The sequence below is a fragment of the Asparagus officinalis genome, chromosome 6 (assembly GCF_001876935.1).
Source record: "Asparagus officinalis chromosome 6, Aspof.V1, whole genome shotgun sequence".
Lineage (NCBI taxonomy): Eukaryota > Viridiplantae > Streptophyta > Magnoliopsida > Asparagales > Asparagaceae > Asparagus > Asparagus officinalis.
In genome coordinates this window covers 8,032,279-8,046,677 of record NC_033799.1, presented here as the reverse complement: position 1 = coordinate 8,046,677, position 14,399 = coordinate 8,032,279, and the positions used below count along the sequence as shown (strand labels likewise).

General features: G+C 35.1%; 1 protein-coding gene across 3 annotated transcripts; it reads right to left on the bottom strand.

Moving 5' to 3' along the window:
- LOC109845626 (nuclear transcription factor Y subunit A-7-like) lies at nt 2,560–12,850 on the bottom strand. Of its 3 annotated transcripts, XM_020414897.1 has the most exons (7): nt 12,645–12,850; nt 10,546–10,950; nt 8,809–8,921; nt 8,661–8,732; nt 3,512–3,670; nt 3,035–3,089; nt 2,701–2,860 (listed from the first exon to the last, which is right to left on the bottom strand). In XM_020414897.1, exons 2-7 carry the CDS (start codon nt 10,865–10,867, stop codon nt 2,847–2,849), a joined length of 735 nt encoding a protein of 244 aa, XP_020270486.1. In that variant the 5' UTR covers nt 10,868–10,950; nt 12,645–12,850; the 3' UTR covers nt 2,701–2,846. The 3 variants fall into 3 exon arrangements, with proteins under 3 accessions (XP_020270485.1, XP_020270488.1, XP_020270486.1); XM_020414896.1 differs by lacking the exon at nt 3,035–3,089 and having other exon boundaries at nt 2,560–2,860; nt 10,546–10,949; nt 12,645–12,847; XM_020414899.1 differs by lacking the exons at nt 3,035–3,089; nt 10,546–10,950 and having other exon boundaries at nt 2,560–2,860; nt 12,645–12,848.

The following is a 14,399-nucleotide window of genomic DNA, read 5'->3' as shown; positions in this document are numbered from 1 at the left end:
AAAGGATTTGTTCACCTCTTCATAGATTTATCTTTTGTGCTTCGACGAGTTCTTTTGACAAGATTCACAAATAGAGATGGATCCACCTAACATCTTTTATAATCCTCTAAATTTCATGTAGCAAACTCCGAAAATATAATAGAAAAAACTACTATGTTTTGTTGCAATAACTAGTTACATGATATCGACATTATAGATTTTTAACCCAATGTTATTAATAGCCTCTATGATTAGATAAACAGATTCCTCCAATTGGATGTTTCTGATTGTTAATATATAATCATGAAAGCTGTTATCAAAAGATTCCTTAAAAAAAAACCTCTTATTGAGCTCCAAGAAACAAAACTTTCACAATCTTCAACTAAAGTGCGTGTCTTTTTATTTTTTCTTTAAAAAATAGAGGGGTTTAGATGCTTATCCCATGTGAACAAAGATATCAAGATGCCACCTAATCAAAATGGCCTAATATCTTGTGTACAAGTTGTTTATAGTTAATAGTTTTTTATGAAATTGCAGTGAGACTTTATTTGTTTTTTGGTTAATATCCACTTTTGACGGGCCCGTTCTCTTCAATGGGTAATGGATATCAACTGAAACCTAAGTATTACAAAGCCCTTAAACAAGCAAAAGATTACAATTAAAAAGAGAAATTTAAAGTCTCAAATCAAAAATCACTAGCACGTACACTTAAGAGTGTTTGTGAAGCTCCTCATCTTAAGCTTGTAGAAAGATTCCTTTGTGTGTGAACAATTCTTATATTAACTAATCACTCAAGATCATTTTAGACCAAAAGCTTGGCATAAACAAAACATAAACAAAACCTCGTTCAAAGTCTTGCTCTCCAAGTAAGGAACACAAAATGAGGATCAAATCAGTGTTCAAAGTAATGAGAAGCTTCTCAATGTTCACCTGCATTTTTAAATAGCTCTTCATCAGCTACTCATCTTTAGCTTTGCAGGCTGTCTAAAAATCACAACAGATAACCAATCCTCATCAAATACCGATAATGGAAGTTACAATCTGACGACTTCCAGAAGGTTACAATTTAAAGACTTTCACGTAGATCGATGAAGGTTACAATCCGACGACCTTCGCAACAACTGATGAAAGCTCCAATCAACAACATTCACAATCAACATCGGGAGTTACAATCTGACGACTCTCACGTATCAAAGAGCTAAAACAAAGATTACAAAATGATGATCTTTGCAACGCTTTGATAGAAAGAGACTACAAATCGACGGTCTCTTCAAATCAAGATGCGGAAGTCCTCCCCGCGTACCAGCATCAAGACGCACCGCGTTCACAGCCGCTGACGCAGTGCAAACGCAACTCACATTCAACTCCAAACGCTGCAAACGCAGCTCAGATCCAGCTGCCAACGCAGCTCATGTTCGACCGCAAACGCACCTTTCGAAAGCTGCCAACGCAGCTTCCAAATGCTACAAACGCAGCTTCCAATTGCTGCAAATGAGCTTCCAGACGCTACGTCCGAGCTTCCAGACGCTGCGTTCAAGCTTCGAGATACTCCGTTTGAACGCAGAATTCACGCCAGAACACGGATTTTGCGTTTGACTCGTTTAAACACGAGCTGAACGGTTTCAAAACCGTTTCCCACGATCTGAGGGGATCATAACTCCACTTAGGAGTGATTTAAGGGGCGGTTACATTCCATAAGTCCTACTTAAGAGCGAATTAAGGAGGCGGTTACACCCCTTAATCCCCTATAAATAACTGAAAAATCAGTTTAGTTGAGGGCGCTTCGGCTTGGGCGATCAGGCGGAGAGAGGGGGAGATATCTTTGGATCTTGGAGGATCTTGGAGATCTAGAGATCGGCTTCTTCAGATCATCTTCTCGGCAACAGATTCTTAGGGCTATCTTCGTGCTTGACTTGTCTAACTAATTACGGTTAAGATCAATCAACTCTTTTACAAGAGTTTAAACTCGCTCTGAATTATCAATTCGTTCAGAGTTTCGAACTTGCCACACAAGTTCTCCACAGCGTCAAATCGTGTGGAGAATATACTGTTCCAGTGAAACAAGACGTTCGGATCGTCAACGAGAAACAAACTCGACGCGAGCATTTGAGGGAGGCATCCCATCGCTACCGTGAAGAACCCAATATTAAACAAATGGGAGAATTCAGATCAATTCTCCTCTTTTTTGTAATCGGAAATCCAAATTGTAATTGAGATCGAGAGAATACAAATCAAATTTCTTTCATTCTTTTTACTATAAATTTTCCACCAAACAAGCTTTCCATCTCAAAATGGTGCATCAAACAGAACTAGTCAACAAAGCAACAACTTGCTAGAAATTTGTTTATTTCCTTTACAACTTTCTAAAATATGATGAATACATGCAAAGTTGCTCATCTTGTAAAGGAAAAATAGTCCAATAGCAAACTTTTACTTGTCTCGGTGCTCTACCACTGTTATTATCCAGAACTGACAGGTTATTGAACATAGAGAATATGTATTCTCTTGAGTTCTCCATACTCTGATAACAAACTTAGATAACAAATGAAACTACTAGTAACCATATATCAAAGCCAAGGATGATTTGCAAAAGGAAACACCAAACATGCTGATGTCCAATTTATAGCGAGTCTGACTATCTCATAACGAATACCCGTTGACAAGACCCGTTGAGGATCATACCGCCCCAAACTCCCATATTTTCCCCTCCACTATGGGGATTTAAACTGGTGGCGAAACTATGACGGGCTTCGGTTGTTGACCCGTTAAGATTTTCAGTAGATGTGAACTGCTGTTGCCGTTCCTTTTTGTTAAGGAAGCGTCCACCGGCTCCCCTTTCTCTCTTCATTGCGTGGAGGTGCCGAGACTCATGAAGGTACGGCTGAGATATAATTAAGAGAAATTAGAGGGAAGACACCTCATTTCGCAACTACAGAGTTCATAACAACATTAAAAGGATTAATTGCATCTAGACCTCCTGTAATATCACTTTTTTTGGACTTAGTTTCGTTGTTACAGATAAACACCCTGGGTACAAAATTTCTGACTCCTTTACCTGTGGGTGAAATTAGTGAGTCTATATGAGGATAAAATCGGGGGGAGGGGGCTACCTGCAACAATGAAACGACAGTGGTAGTAAATTCAAATCAACGATACTAAAAGGGGACTATGTGCAATTAACCCATATAAAACTTTCAGTTAACAAAGTTTTTCCATCAAATAGAGATCCGACTAGATTTTAGGAGTTGTAGTAATGAAGTTCTTAAGAATCGTACAACTACAAGAATTTGTTTTGTTAAATAGCATTATCAGAACTCTTCTCACAATAGAAAAATGTCCGACAATAGAAAATTGCAGTTTGGTGTCTGCAATTGGTAAACACAGAAATGCTATGAATAACTAATTTGGGTGCTTTGAGTGTATTAAGTGCAAAAGGACAATTTACATTTTAGTTTCCTCTAGTCCTTTTAAGGTCAATTCCTTTCCTTTGCAAGACTTCAAAACAAAATTAAATTAAAATCTAGAACAGTACCTTTCGTTCTTTCATGAGCTTATTTTGAGCCTCTAACTTGGCACGAAATTGTCTCCTTCTAAGGATCCCATTGTATTGCTTTGCATTTACATAGATAGGTTCATCTTCTGCAGGCTCAAGTGGAAGAGGAACTCGACTTGAAGATCCCACTCCCATCATCTGTGGATGAGATTTTGTATGAGAAGCAAAGATGAACTTGAAATATAAATTAGATGTAGAAAGTGTTCCAAGTACTTTATCTTCATAAACATCACATACATTAAGTCATAGTTTTCAAATAATGACATGCAGTTTTCAGTATACTTTTGAGGATGCACCTTATGATTGGGGGTGTACCTTATAAATAGTTGTAACCAACCTTCTGGGAGTGAAAGCTTTATGGCTGGAGCCTCATATCTTGTTTGAGGTTCCATCCTTTTTGTCAAAAATAATAATAATAATAATAATAATAATAATAATAATAATAATAATAATGACATGCAGGTTGCAAAGGACAAGAAGAAGAAAGTGATAATGATAATGACAATTTTCAAATAATGACATGCAGGTTGCGAAGGACAAGAAGAAGAAAGTGATAACCATAATGACTAGGAGGTGCTCAAATCCCATATCAAACACCAAAAAGTGGTTGTTCTAATTTATAAAGATATGTCAAAGCAATAGTGTTATATGGTGCATGCATAAAAGAAGATAGAAGAGGCACAAATCAAAATTTTGACTAATTTCGATTGCTTCAGCATATAATTGCTCCATTCAAAGTGTCCTTGGTTTGTAACCAGGTCTTAATATTTTTTTCAGGTTCCAGGTTAATTTAGACCACAAGTTTCTGTAAAACTTCACAAGTATCTCTGCTATATATTATTCATTACTATATATATTATATATATTATATAACTATATATATATTATATTATATATAGGTACTAATTAAGATGCAGAGAGAGAGAGAGAGAGAGAGAATGGTATTGCCCTTGGTACAAAGCACAACATTTTGTGCTTGGTAGTATTTGTCACATCCCTCATCACCTCCAATACCATGTAATGTGTCCCATATGTTAAATGAGTGAGGGGATGTGACACATCACTACCAAGCCACTAACTATTTTGTGCTTGGTACCAAGCATACCCATATTGCCATATAATATATATAGTATATATATATAGGGTATATACATATAACTTATATATATATATATATAGTACTTCTTGTGCACGTGCAATGCACGTGATTAAATATCAAAATTTTTATTTATTTATTTTCTTACTATAAATTAAGTCATATTCATTTTAAGGTAAAATCTATAAATATGGATTGTTACATTTGCCATAAATTTTATAAAAATATTTTTAAATTTTTTATGAAATAGATGATTATTTTTTAAAATCTTTTGGGGTCGGGAATAAATAACTAACAAGTTTGCAGTGGAAGATAGGGGAACATAGTACATTATTAAGAATTATTAATTTTTACTCAGTTTGTTTATAATGATGGGATCTCGTTATTAATTAACTACAATGCTTAGTACATTTTTTTTGTTGGACGTTCAAGACAGGCAGATGACCCATGTGAGTTCTCATCGCAATGAATGTTATACAATTTAAGTATAAGAAAAAGGAGGGTTGATGAATGGCATGGTTGGTGAGGGGAAACTTCAGCAGCTTAATTTGGTATGTAGACATATAATAGATAGAGATGGAGAATAATGGTTTTAAAAACAGTGGGTACGTGTGGGTTATTAGTATAGTTTTTGTTTGTGTGGTTTTTTCGATCATTTTCAAGATATTTGTGGTCATATATATATATATATATATATATATATATATATATATATATATATATATAGCATTGCTACTCTGTTTTGGTTATGTGGAAGAGTTAGGGTGTTAAAAAAAATTAAATTATCTAATCTAGTTAAAGTAGGATTATATACGTTAAGCCCATACATGAAATTTATTTTAACCAACACCCATGTGTAAATATTACAATTACCATTAATATCTAAGATATGTGTGATATTCTCTTTGATTTTTATACAAATAGTATTTATTTAAATGATAATAGTATAATTAAACTTTTTAATCTGAAAAAAGATCAAACATACAATATAAGTAATTATTTTAAAATAATCTAATCTAATCTAAAACGAAGAAAATAGATGAAATGATGTGAAAATTATTACAATTTCATAATTCATAATTTTTAAACAATCTAAACTAATCTAATAAGAAGAAAATAACAAAGCCACGTATTTGTTGAAGGAAATGAAAGTGCTATGAAAATTATTATAATTTCTGATCTGAAAAAAATCAAACATACAATATAATTACTTGCTTTAAAATAATCTAATCTTATCTAATAAAAAACAAAATAGATGAAAGTGTTGTGAAAATTGTTGATATTTCTTCATATGAAAAAAATAAATATACAATATAATTAATTGCTTTAAAATAATTATAGGCGTTAAAAATTACCTACGGGCTCTCGCACGCAGCTCGAAGTAGAGAAAATACGATGTATGTCACTATCCGAGTCACAGAAGCTTAATTGAAGTCGATGAGCGCATGAAGTAAGTCGACGAACCGTGTGAAGAAACGAAACTGCAGAATAACGAAGATACGAACAGATCGGGAGCTACGCTTCGCTTACGAAAGACGAAGCGCCCCACGTGTCCCAACTACTCCACATGTGATTCAACCATGGGAGCTTGTAGATCTCCTCATCGGCTTTCCTTCGCACTTTGAATCGCACAATTCTGAGTTCGGACGATGAAGATACGGCAGAAACGAACGGGACGCACAAAACAATGCCCCGGGCCTTGGTGAAGATACTACGAGTGTCTCGACCAAGGCTGAGACACTCTCGGCCATGGCCGAGACACTGCGGGTGTCCGCAGACCCAAAAACACAGTTTTGAATCATTTTCAACCGTTAACTGTCTGAATTTGTTTCAACTGATCTAATATTATCCAAGAATATGATAAAGTTATTATAATTGAGGATAAGATCGAATTGGTCGTTCTTATCTAAAAATAGAGGTCCTGAAGCTTATAAATACAACCCTAGGGCCTTCATTTGTACAGATCTGGAATTCTCGAACCTTGACGAAGTCCTGTTGAATCAGAGACTGAGGAGCACGAATTTCAGAGAGGAGGAGATAGGATCGAGTTCTTTGACATAAGAAAGAGGAGTTCGTCAGATCCATAGCCCGGTTCTTTCCCTTGAGATCGTACCTAGTTACGATCTCGAGAAGAGTGGTTATCTCGTTATTGCCGAGATAATTGCTTCGGTTTCTTAATTCCTTCGCGAATCAACGAAACTCCGGATTGATTTGATTGCTTGGTAGTCCACGGATATTAACGTCCCCGGCACAGGTAAAGATCCCACGCAAGCAGCGGTAGATAAATGTCTGTTGTGTTTGTTTGAGAAGAGTTGTAATTTTTTTATTTTATTGTGTGGGGAGATCTTATAAAAAGATCAGACTTTTAAACTTATTATAACGACTAAAGCTGTAATAAGGTGCACAATGAAAGCATCAACTTTTCACCTAAACAATAATCTAATCTAATAAGAAGAAAATAACAAAGACAAATATATGTAGGAGGAGATGAAAGTGCACGTAAATTGTTGTAGTTTCTTGGCTTATAAACATTGATATGTGATATTGCATGTGAGAGGACAACAATTGTAATTAGAATTCTATTTAAATAATAATAGTATGATTAAACCTTGAAACTAATTATGTAGTATCGTAAACTACTTGAATTTTAGTTGGTGAAAGATCGCTACGTTGTGTCCTCATATCGCAGCCGTTTATTTTAATTTTTTTTTATAAATTTCAGAACGATTTTGTCTCTTTAATTTGTTTGGTGGATTTTGCAAAGACCACGTCCACATTATGTATATTTGTAGATCTGCGTTATTTCGGGGTTCGACCTCTGGGGAGGACATTATTTGTCTCACTAATTTATTTGGTTTTTGTATATACGTCATTCATCTTGTATACATTTATAAATTTGCATTTAATAATTTTATTTAGGTTTACATTTTAATTTAAATTATATTCTTATCTTCATACTATGTATATCCAATAAGAATTCATCAATTTATCAACTTATTTTTACTTAATGGATTAATTTGAATTTCAAGGGTATTTTGTCTACCAAAAGATTTTTCCGAACTCGTGCTTTTAAAGAGAGTATGATATGATATATATATATATATATATATATATATATATATATATATATATATATATATATATTATTATATTAGAGAGAGAGAGAAGGACCGAGTGCCGAGAGTGGAGAGGAGTAGAGAGAGAGATTAGATGAGGCAATTTAATATCCTTGTCATAGGAGGATTCCTCCTTGACGCCTATGTGGCACATCCCCACCATCCACATTAAAATTAGGAGAGAGAGTGTGAGTGTGGGGTTTGGTGTCTACTTATATAGGATGAGTGGGCGATTGTGCACATTACCGAAAGGAGGAAAATCTCTCTCCTATGACAATGATACCCAATTAATCTCATATATATATATATAATATATATATATTATATATATTATATATAATATATATATTATATATATATATATATATATAATATATATATATATATATATATATTATATATATATATAAAATATATATGCATGTCCGGGATCTTTATGCTTGAATTTAAATATCTTTTGATTAATACATAACTTTGTTATACTAAATGTATATATCCAACTCATAATACGGTAATACGGACATAGGTGAGAAAAGGCAAATTTAATGAAAACATTTGCCGACCGGTATGCTTATATCCAATTTTGTTCACTTTCGACTGTGCTATGATACACATTGAACTAACAGTTGACTGAAATTATAACTATAGACACCCATTTATCCCATATTTCAGATGTTAAGATAAACAGTAGCAAAAACTTCTTTTTTTCCTTGCTTTTTTTTTTGGTCATCTGTGAATCTGTGGTAAATGAACAAAACCATCCCGGTAAGGCAATCACTAGATTATATTCAGCTCGTCATAATATGTGTTTTCTTCTCTTTTTCACTGTGACCTCTTGGAGAAATCAGCACGGTATTATTTCCGTAGATTATGTTAAAATATTAAAAGAAAACAGTTCTTGCTAAGTTATACTTACAGTGGCATGTGATCCATAAGCATCCATAATACTCCCAAAGTATGGATCTGCAGGAGGGTGTGGAACACAAGGCTGCAAGAGAGAAGAGTGGCCCATCGAACAGATAATTAAGGTATTTTGTTGGTTAATAAGCATGAAGTGGACTTACAATGGACTGGCCATAGTCAATTTTTGGAGGTTCGAAGACTACTTCTGGAGTTCCCAGGGAAAAAACTGGCTTCAGAGGAACCTGAACTTGCTTCTCATGTGAATTATCATCACCTAAGTGAAAGAGCATTAACAGGATAAGGTATTATGCATGTAAGGTTATCTTCTAATAAAGATGAGAGAGAGAGAGAGAAAATTATTCTCGTACGGTTTGTTACAATATCACATTATCACATATCAAGAAGAAACGTTATTATCATATTATGAAGATCTTTTCCACCAAACCGGGTTGTATATGAAATTCTAAAGTAACTTGCATATTTATGCGCGTGTCATAACATATTTGTAATTTCAAGAAAATTTATCCTTCTCAGAAAGAGACCTTACTTTAATTTTTTGAATTGGAGATTATACACTGAAGAATCCATAGTGGAAAATATCATGAAATCATGGCACCTTCCTTCAACTCCCACTATGAAGTGATCCTCTAGTTTTCATGGATATGAAGACAAGAGAGACTTTGAATTTTCATCACGACTCTTGTGATATATTGATAAAGACCTGACTTGCAATTAACCCCGCCCCTTTAATAGACACTCAAAGCTAAGAACCCAAACTCAAGACATGCATATTACTTTAGTAATCTGACTTGATCAAATAAAGTTTGGTCAATGTAAAAAAATGTAATTTAAAAGCACGATTAGGAATGTATTAGATTCTGATTCAATCCCTCTATGTTAGAATATAAGGTTATAACCCTCAACCCTCACCACAACTTAAGAATTTTAACGTAAAAGGGAACTTTAACTCTTTTAGGTGTGGCATGCCTCTTCTGACCTTAAATCTCTTGTTTCCTAAATTCAACACCAACTAATAGATTGCAATGTCATTCTGAAAAGCCGAGTGCAACTCTTGGTTTAATCTGTTTCCTTCTCATTCATGTGCAAATTCTCCCAAATTCCTCCACATGGTCGTGAAAGCTACAAAAAGAATGGGCCAATAAATTTAGGCGTAAGGCTTTGACTTTCTTTAGGAACAATCTTAAAGTTTGTTACCACTTTGAAACTTCATGATAAATTATCCAAGTGGACAATCCACTCCGTCCATTTTGTTTATCTTGTTTTAGAACATAAGTGTACAGAATATTATGCATATTGAAAAACTTTTGTTCTATAAGCAGCCTTGTCTGCAAGCATTACACGCAGGTTATAAATCTTCAGACCACATAATTTTAGTTTGTATATAAGAAATATCAAGGCTGTTATTATAAATGTATATAAGAAGATGGTGAAGTTGTTATGAGGTTGAATTTAGTTCATCGATACTCACTTCAGAATGTTCAATCTCATTATAGGAAAATGTAATCTATCTAATCTCAGTGTTCAAATCGGATGTGCCTTTCCATTAAAAGAATAAAGGGTTCAATAAGAATTATCAGATTCACCATAGGGTATATGTTTGGTATCCTCCAAGCTCTTGATAAATAAAAAATCAAAGTTTGAAGGCTAAGCTTCCATTTCAAATTGTGCATCCCTCGGTATTCCAGGATAAAACAAATCATGATCCACTTTGACTACAATGCGGTAAAGCATGTTTTTATTGTCACCATTTAGTACAACTGATAGGTCAGGAAAGATCAAAATGTAAATGAACATCAAAAAAGTCAACATAGTTCTAAGATAAACTTTTAAACATATAAATTGGAGAGAGTGTTATTTCTAGAATAAATATTGAATACCAGATTGAGTGGAGGGACACTGCTCCTGAAGTTTACTTCCCCTTGTTCCTGATACTTCTTGATGGGATCGACTTGTTGATTGAGTCGACAACAAATCATACTCGGACTTATGATACCCTAGTTGCTTTATCTCATTAGCTTGTTGTGCTAGGGAGTTGATATCAGTATTCAAGTTCAGGGTACAGTTAGGCTTTTGAACAAGTAATCCACTAGAATTCCACCATGATTGCCAATTATCCAAACTATTAGATCTTGAATGGACCAAAATCTTCTCCGAGGCACCATCACCAAGGTCTTGCATTTTAAAAGGCTTCAGATTCATGAGATATATCGAGAAAGACTAATTTTACACTAATCTTCAAAGACTCAAGGTTTATAGGTTCCTCCTTTTTTTCTACTCCAGCCTGCTAATCATGAAAGCTCAATCGTCATATAGAATAAATATGAAATACAGTGAGAATGAAAAGAAACTAACTGAATTCAGAAAGGAACACTTTCTGCGCCACTTTCACAGAGATAAGCAGAGAATTCTTCATTAAAGTGGGATCTACTTTCCCTATTCTTAGTTTACTTTCTATTCTTTTTCATTTACATTGATTCCATTATTCCTGAATCAAGCATCTCTAGCCGATGTGATAAGAAAAGTTTTGAAAGTTATGTATCGCAATGCCAAATCAAGAAAGTATACGAATACAAGTTAAAAAAAAGTCGATGGCAGAGCACAACCGCAATGAAAAGAAACAGAGAGAGGGAGGGTACTGTGAAAGGCATTAATACATAACAGATCAAATTACTGGATACCAGTCAGTACTTGAACTGCATATTATTCTCACGTCAGGATTTATTTTTATTTCAAGACAACTGGGAACTGGCTTTGCCCAGATTAATTAGATTCAATGGTTCTTCATGTGCAGGAGTATTCTCACCTAAGGTTTTCTCGACAGTAAGATCATCTTTGAATCGAGTCACACGGGTTCTTCCATTAAATTGAGGGACAAAATACCAAATAAGCTCTTCGCCATTTGCTGCTTTTTTTACAGACAGACTTAACAAATGGCGAATTCTGCTGGCAAAATGGACAAACGCAATGCTTACAACTAATCAGGATGAATTCCTATTTGCAGGGACAATGCGTGAGAGGCACTTGCGTCAATTATTTTTCAGGGCATATGATGCTCGATTTCAACTTTGGAGAATCAACTGCTGGCAATTAAACCAGGTAAGTTGTGCATGAGTGATTACTTTACAAAAGTAAACCCTGTGTTAGGAGATCCAGAATCAAAAGTTTCAGAGGCAGGGATGAAAGAACTATAACTCACGGTCTAACCCAAAATGAAAAGTTGTTAGTTGTGTATGTTACGTCTTTGCGCCAGATCAATTACACAATAAGCATGACAAAGAGGCAAAAAGATGCATATTTGCGGGGTAGGAAGCTGAGTTCAAAGTATCTCAAATGCAACCATTACCAATGAACGTAGGAAACATCAACCACAGAAGCAGACTACATATAAGCAGCAATGGCACAACAAAGTTTTTCTCTTGGGACATTAGTGAAGCTCCTCTCTCTCAAAGTATCTCAATGCAACCATTACCAATGCACATAGGAAACATCGACGATAAAGTTACTTCCCTATCAATTGTTGCTTGATAGCCGCTGACTAGTCAAAGTCCTTGAAAGTGCACACAGCCATAGACCAACTGTTTTCTGATTGCCCTATCTAGAAAAAGTCATGAACAAATATGAACCAGACAGAGACTATTGAAACTTGACTTACAGATCCCCAAATTCTCTACTCAGCTTCATTAAGAATGACACTTTCTCAATTTCACAACTAACACTAGATATAGTAGAGCTCAGTCATTAGGTTTCAAGTAAACCCATAAGCCCAAAACATCAAAAATTGAATTTGTCCAAGTAAATTCTAGAAACGGAGCAAACCCAACTTGAATTTCTTAGATTTTTTTTTTCAAGACCCATGTCACAAAAATTCACGTTGCATAACAAACTATTGAAATAACCATCATACAAACAGATTAAGTCAAAGAGAAATGATAGAAATAAATTGAAGAAAAATATTGAAGGGGTAAAGGGCAAGGACCTTGAAGAGGAGGAATCATGTTCTTTTCCAGCAGCCAACTTCTTAATGAATCTTTTCAATCTCCCTCTCTGCTGCGCATCTTTTATATATTTAAATAAAAAACAATAAAATAATGAGAAAACATTTCAGCCGATGGATTACGCCACCTCAACTCTCATTACTCCGTAATTATTTTCACCCCTCTATGGCGCTATAGGAACTTGATTACTAATTAATTTCCTTCTCCGCCGGTGTGTTCTTTCGAAAAATGTAGCACATAACTCCCTATAAGTTGCTAAATTTACAAAATGCAGCTTATAACAGATCAGTCGCCCTAGTTTACAAATTGGGTAAATTTCACAAAACCACCCAAACTTGTGGGTACTTCGCACAAATCCCCCTTGAACTCTATTCTCCCCGCTTGTTAACCTCTAACACTTTTAAGTTTTAACGTATCCCGTAAAATTTGCCAAAAAGTGTCTCTTGCGATAGGATGGGAGGACCTTATTATCTACTGTTAGGGACTTGGGTAGTATGGGCTACCTAAAGTCCCACATCGAGTAAAATGGAAAACTTGATGGGGTATTTAAGTAGCTTGGTTCTTCCCTCTTAACAGCTAGCTTTTAAGGGTGGGTTCCCCAAGTTGCTTGGATCCTAACATCTACTCAATATTGTTCTTTCATTATTTTGTCAGGGGCTCGTCTTCCCCTCTTCTTTTTGTTTTTTGAGAGTTTTGGAGAATAGTATTAGGATTGTGTCTTTGATTTTTTGTATAACTTCACGAGAATTAAATAGGGTTAGAGATCTATCATGATTAGGAGATTGGGTCTCATCATGATCAGGAGTTTAAATCCTATTCTAATTAAGAAGTTAGACTAGAGATAAGGTCTTTGGTTTTCTTATATATATTCTTCTATTGTTGGAGAAAAAAAAATCAAGGAGAGAAGAGATAACTAGTATTCTTATAATCTAGGGTTAGCAGAGGATGTAGCCTGATTCAAGAATATTGTGCAAGAGGCGAATGTTTCGTAGTCTTTGTCCATGTAAAAGATTATAATATTAGGAGAGGGTTTCACAGACTTTTTTCTTTCAAAAATTTATAAGGAGTGGGTTTTGGAGAGAATATGAGAGTTGATTATGTATGTGAGGTTGAGAGATTGAGACACGAAAGTTGAGTGGTTCTTCTTATAGTTCTCCCTGATACATAGTGAATTTCTCGTATCGTTGCCCTTGGACGTAGATTGAAGTTTGTCGACTGAACCACGTAAATCTCGGTGTTCTTTGTTCTTGATTGTGGTCTTTTTTTGTTGATTGTGGGTTGGCTTCCGAGTTGCGCATATTGTAGTAGGTGTGGAGACTATAATCCTCAACAAGTGGTATCAGAACCAGGTTGATGGATCCAGGAGCGAATTCGCAAGATAGACGCCATACAAAGGTGAAGATCGGCGGCGTTACAATAATCAAGATGAAGAAAAAGAAAAAGGGAAGATTAATTTGTCTTCTGATCGAGGGTTTGGAGGCGGATTTCGACGATCTATGAATTGATTCCTAGGTTCTGGAGTGCTCTGAACGTGATGGGATGGTCTGATTTTTCAGATTATGCTCACACTAGTCAGAAAGTGTAGAAAAGTTCTGATGGTGGTAACGAGACAGATCTGATGGTAGATAACACAAATGAGTATGTGACGGATGAGACTGGTATAAAGAATTAGATGATATCCTAGTAGTAGATTTGTCAGCATATAATTATTCAGAGTCATGGCAAGAGCAGGAGTT

Excerpts from the sequence above, each read along its gene's own strand:
- LOC109845626 (XM_020414896.1), bottom strand. The coding sequence starts at position 10,867 with ATGAATCTGAAGCCTTTTAAAATGCAAGACCTTGGTGATGGTGCCTCG. Across the intron at positions 8,733-8,808 it reads TTGACTATGGCCAGTCCATT|CCTTGTGTTCCACACCCTCC; the intron begins GTAAGTCCACTT and ends TCTCTCTTGCAG. Across the intron at positions 2,861-3,511 it reads AGCTCATGAAAGAACGAAAG|CCGTACCTTCATGAGTCTCG; the intron begins GTACTGTTCTAG and ends ATTATATCTCAG.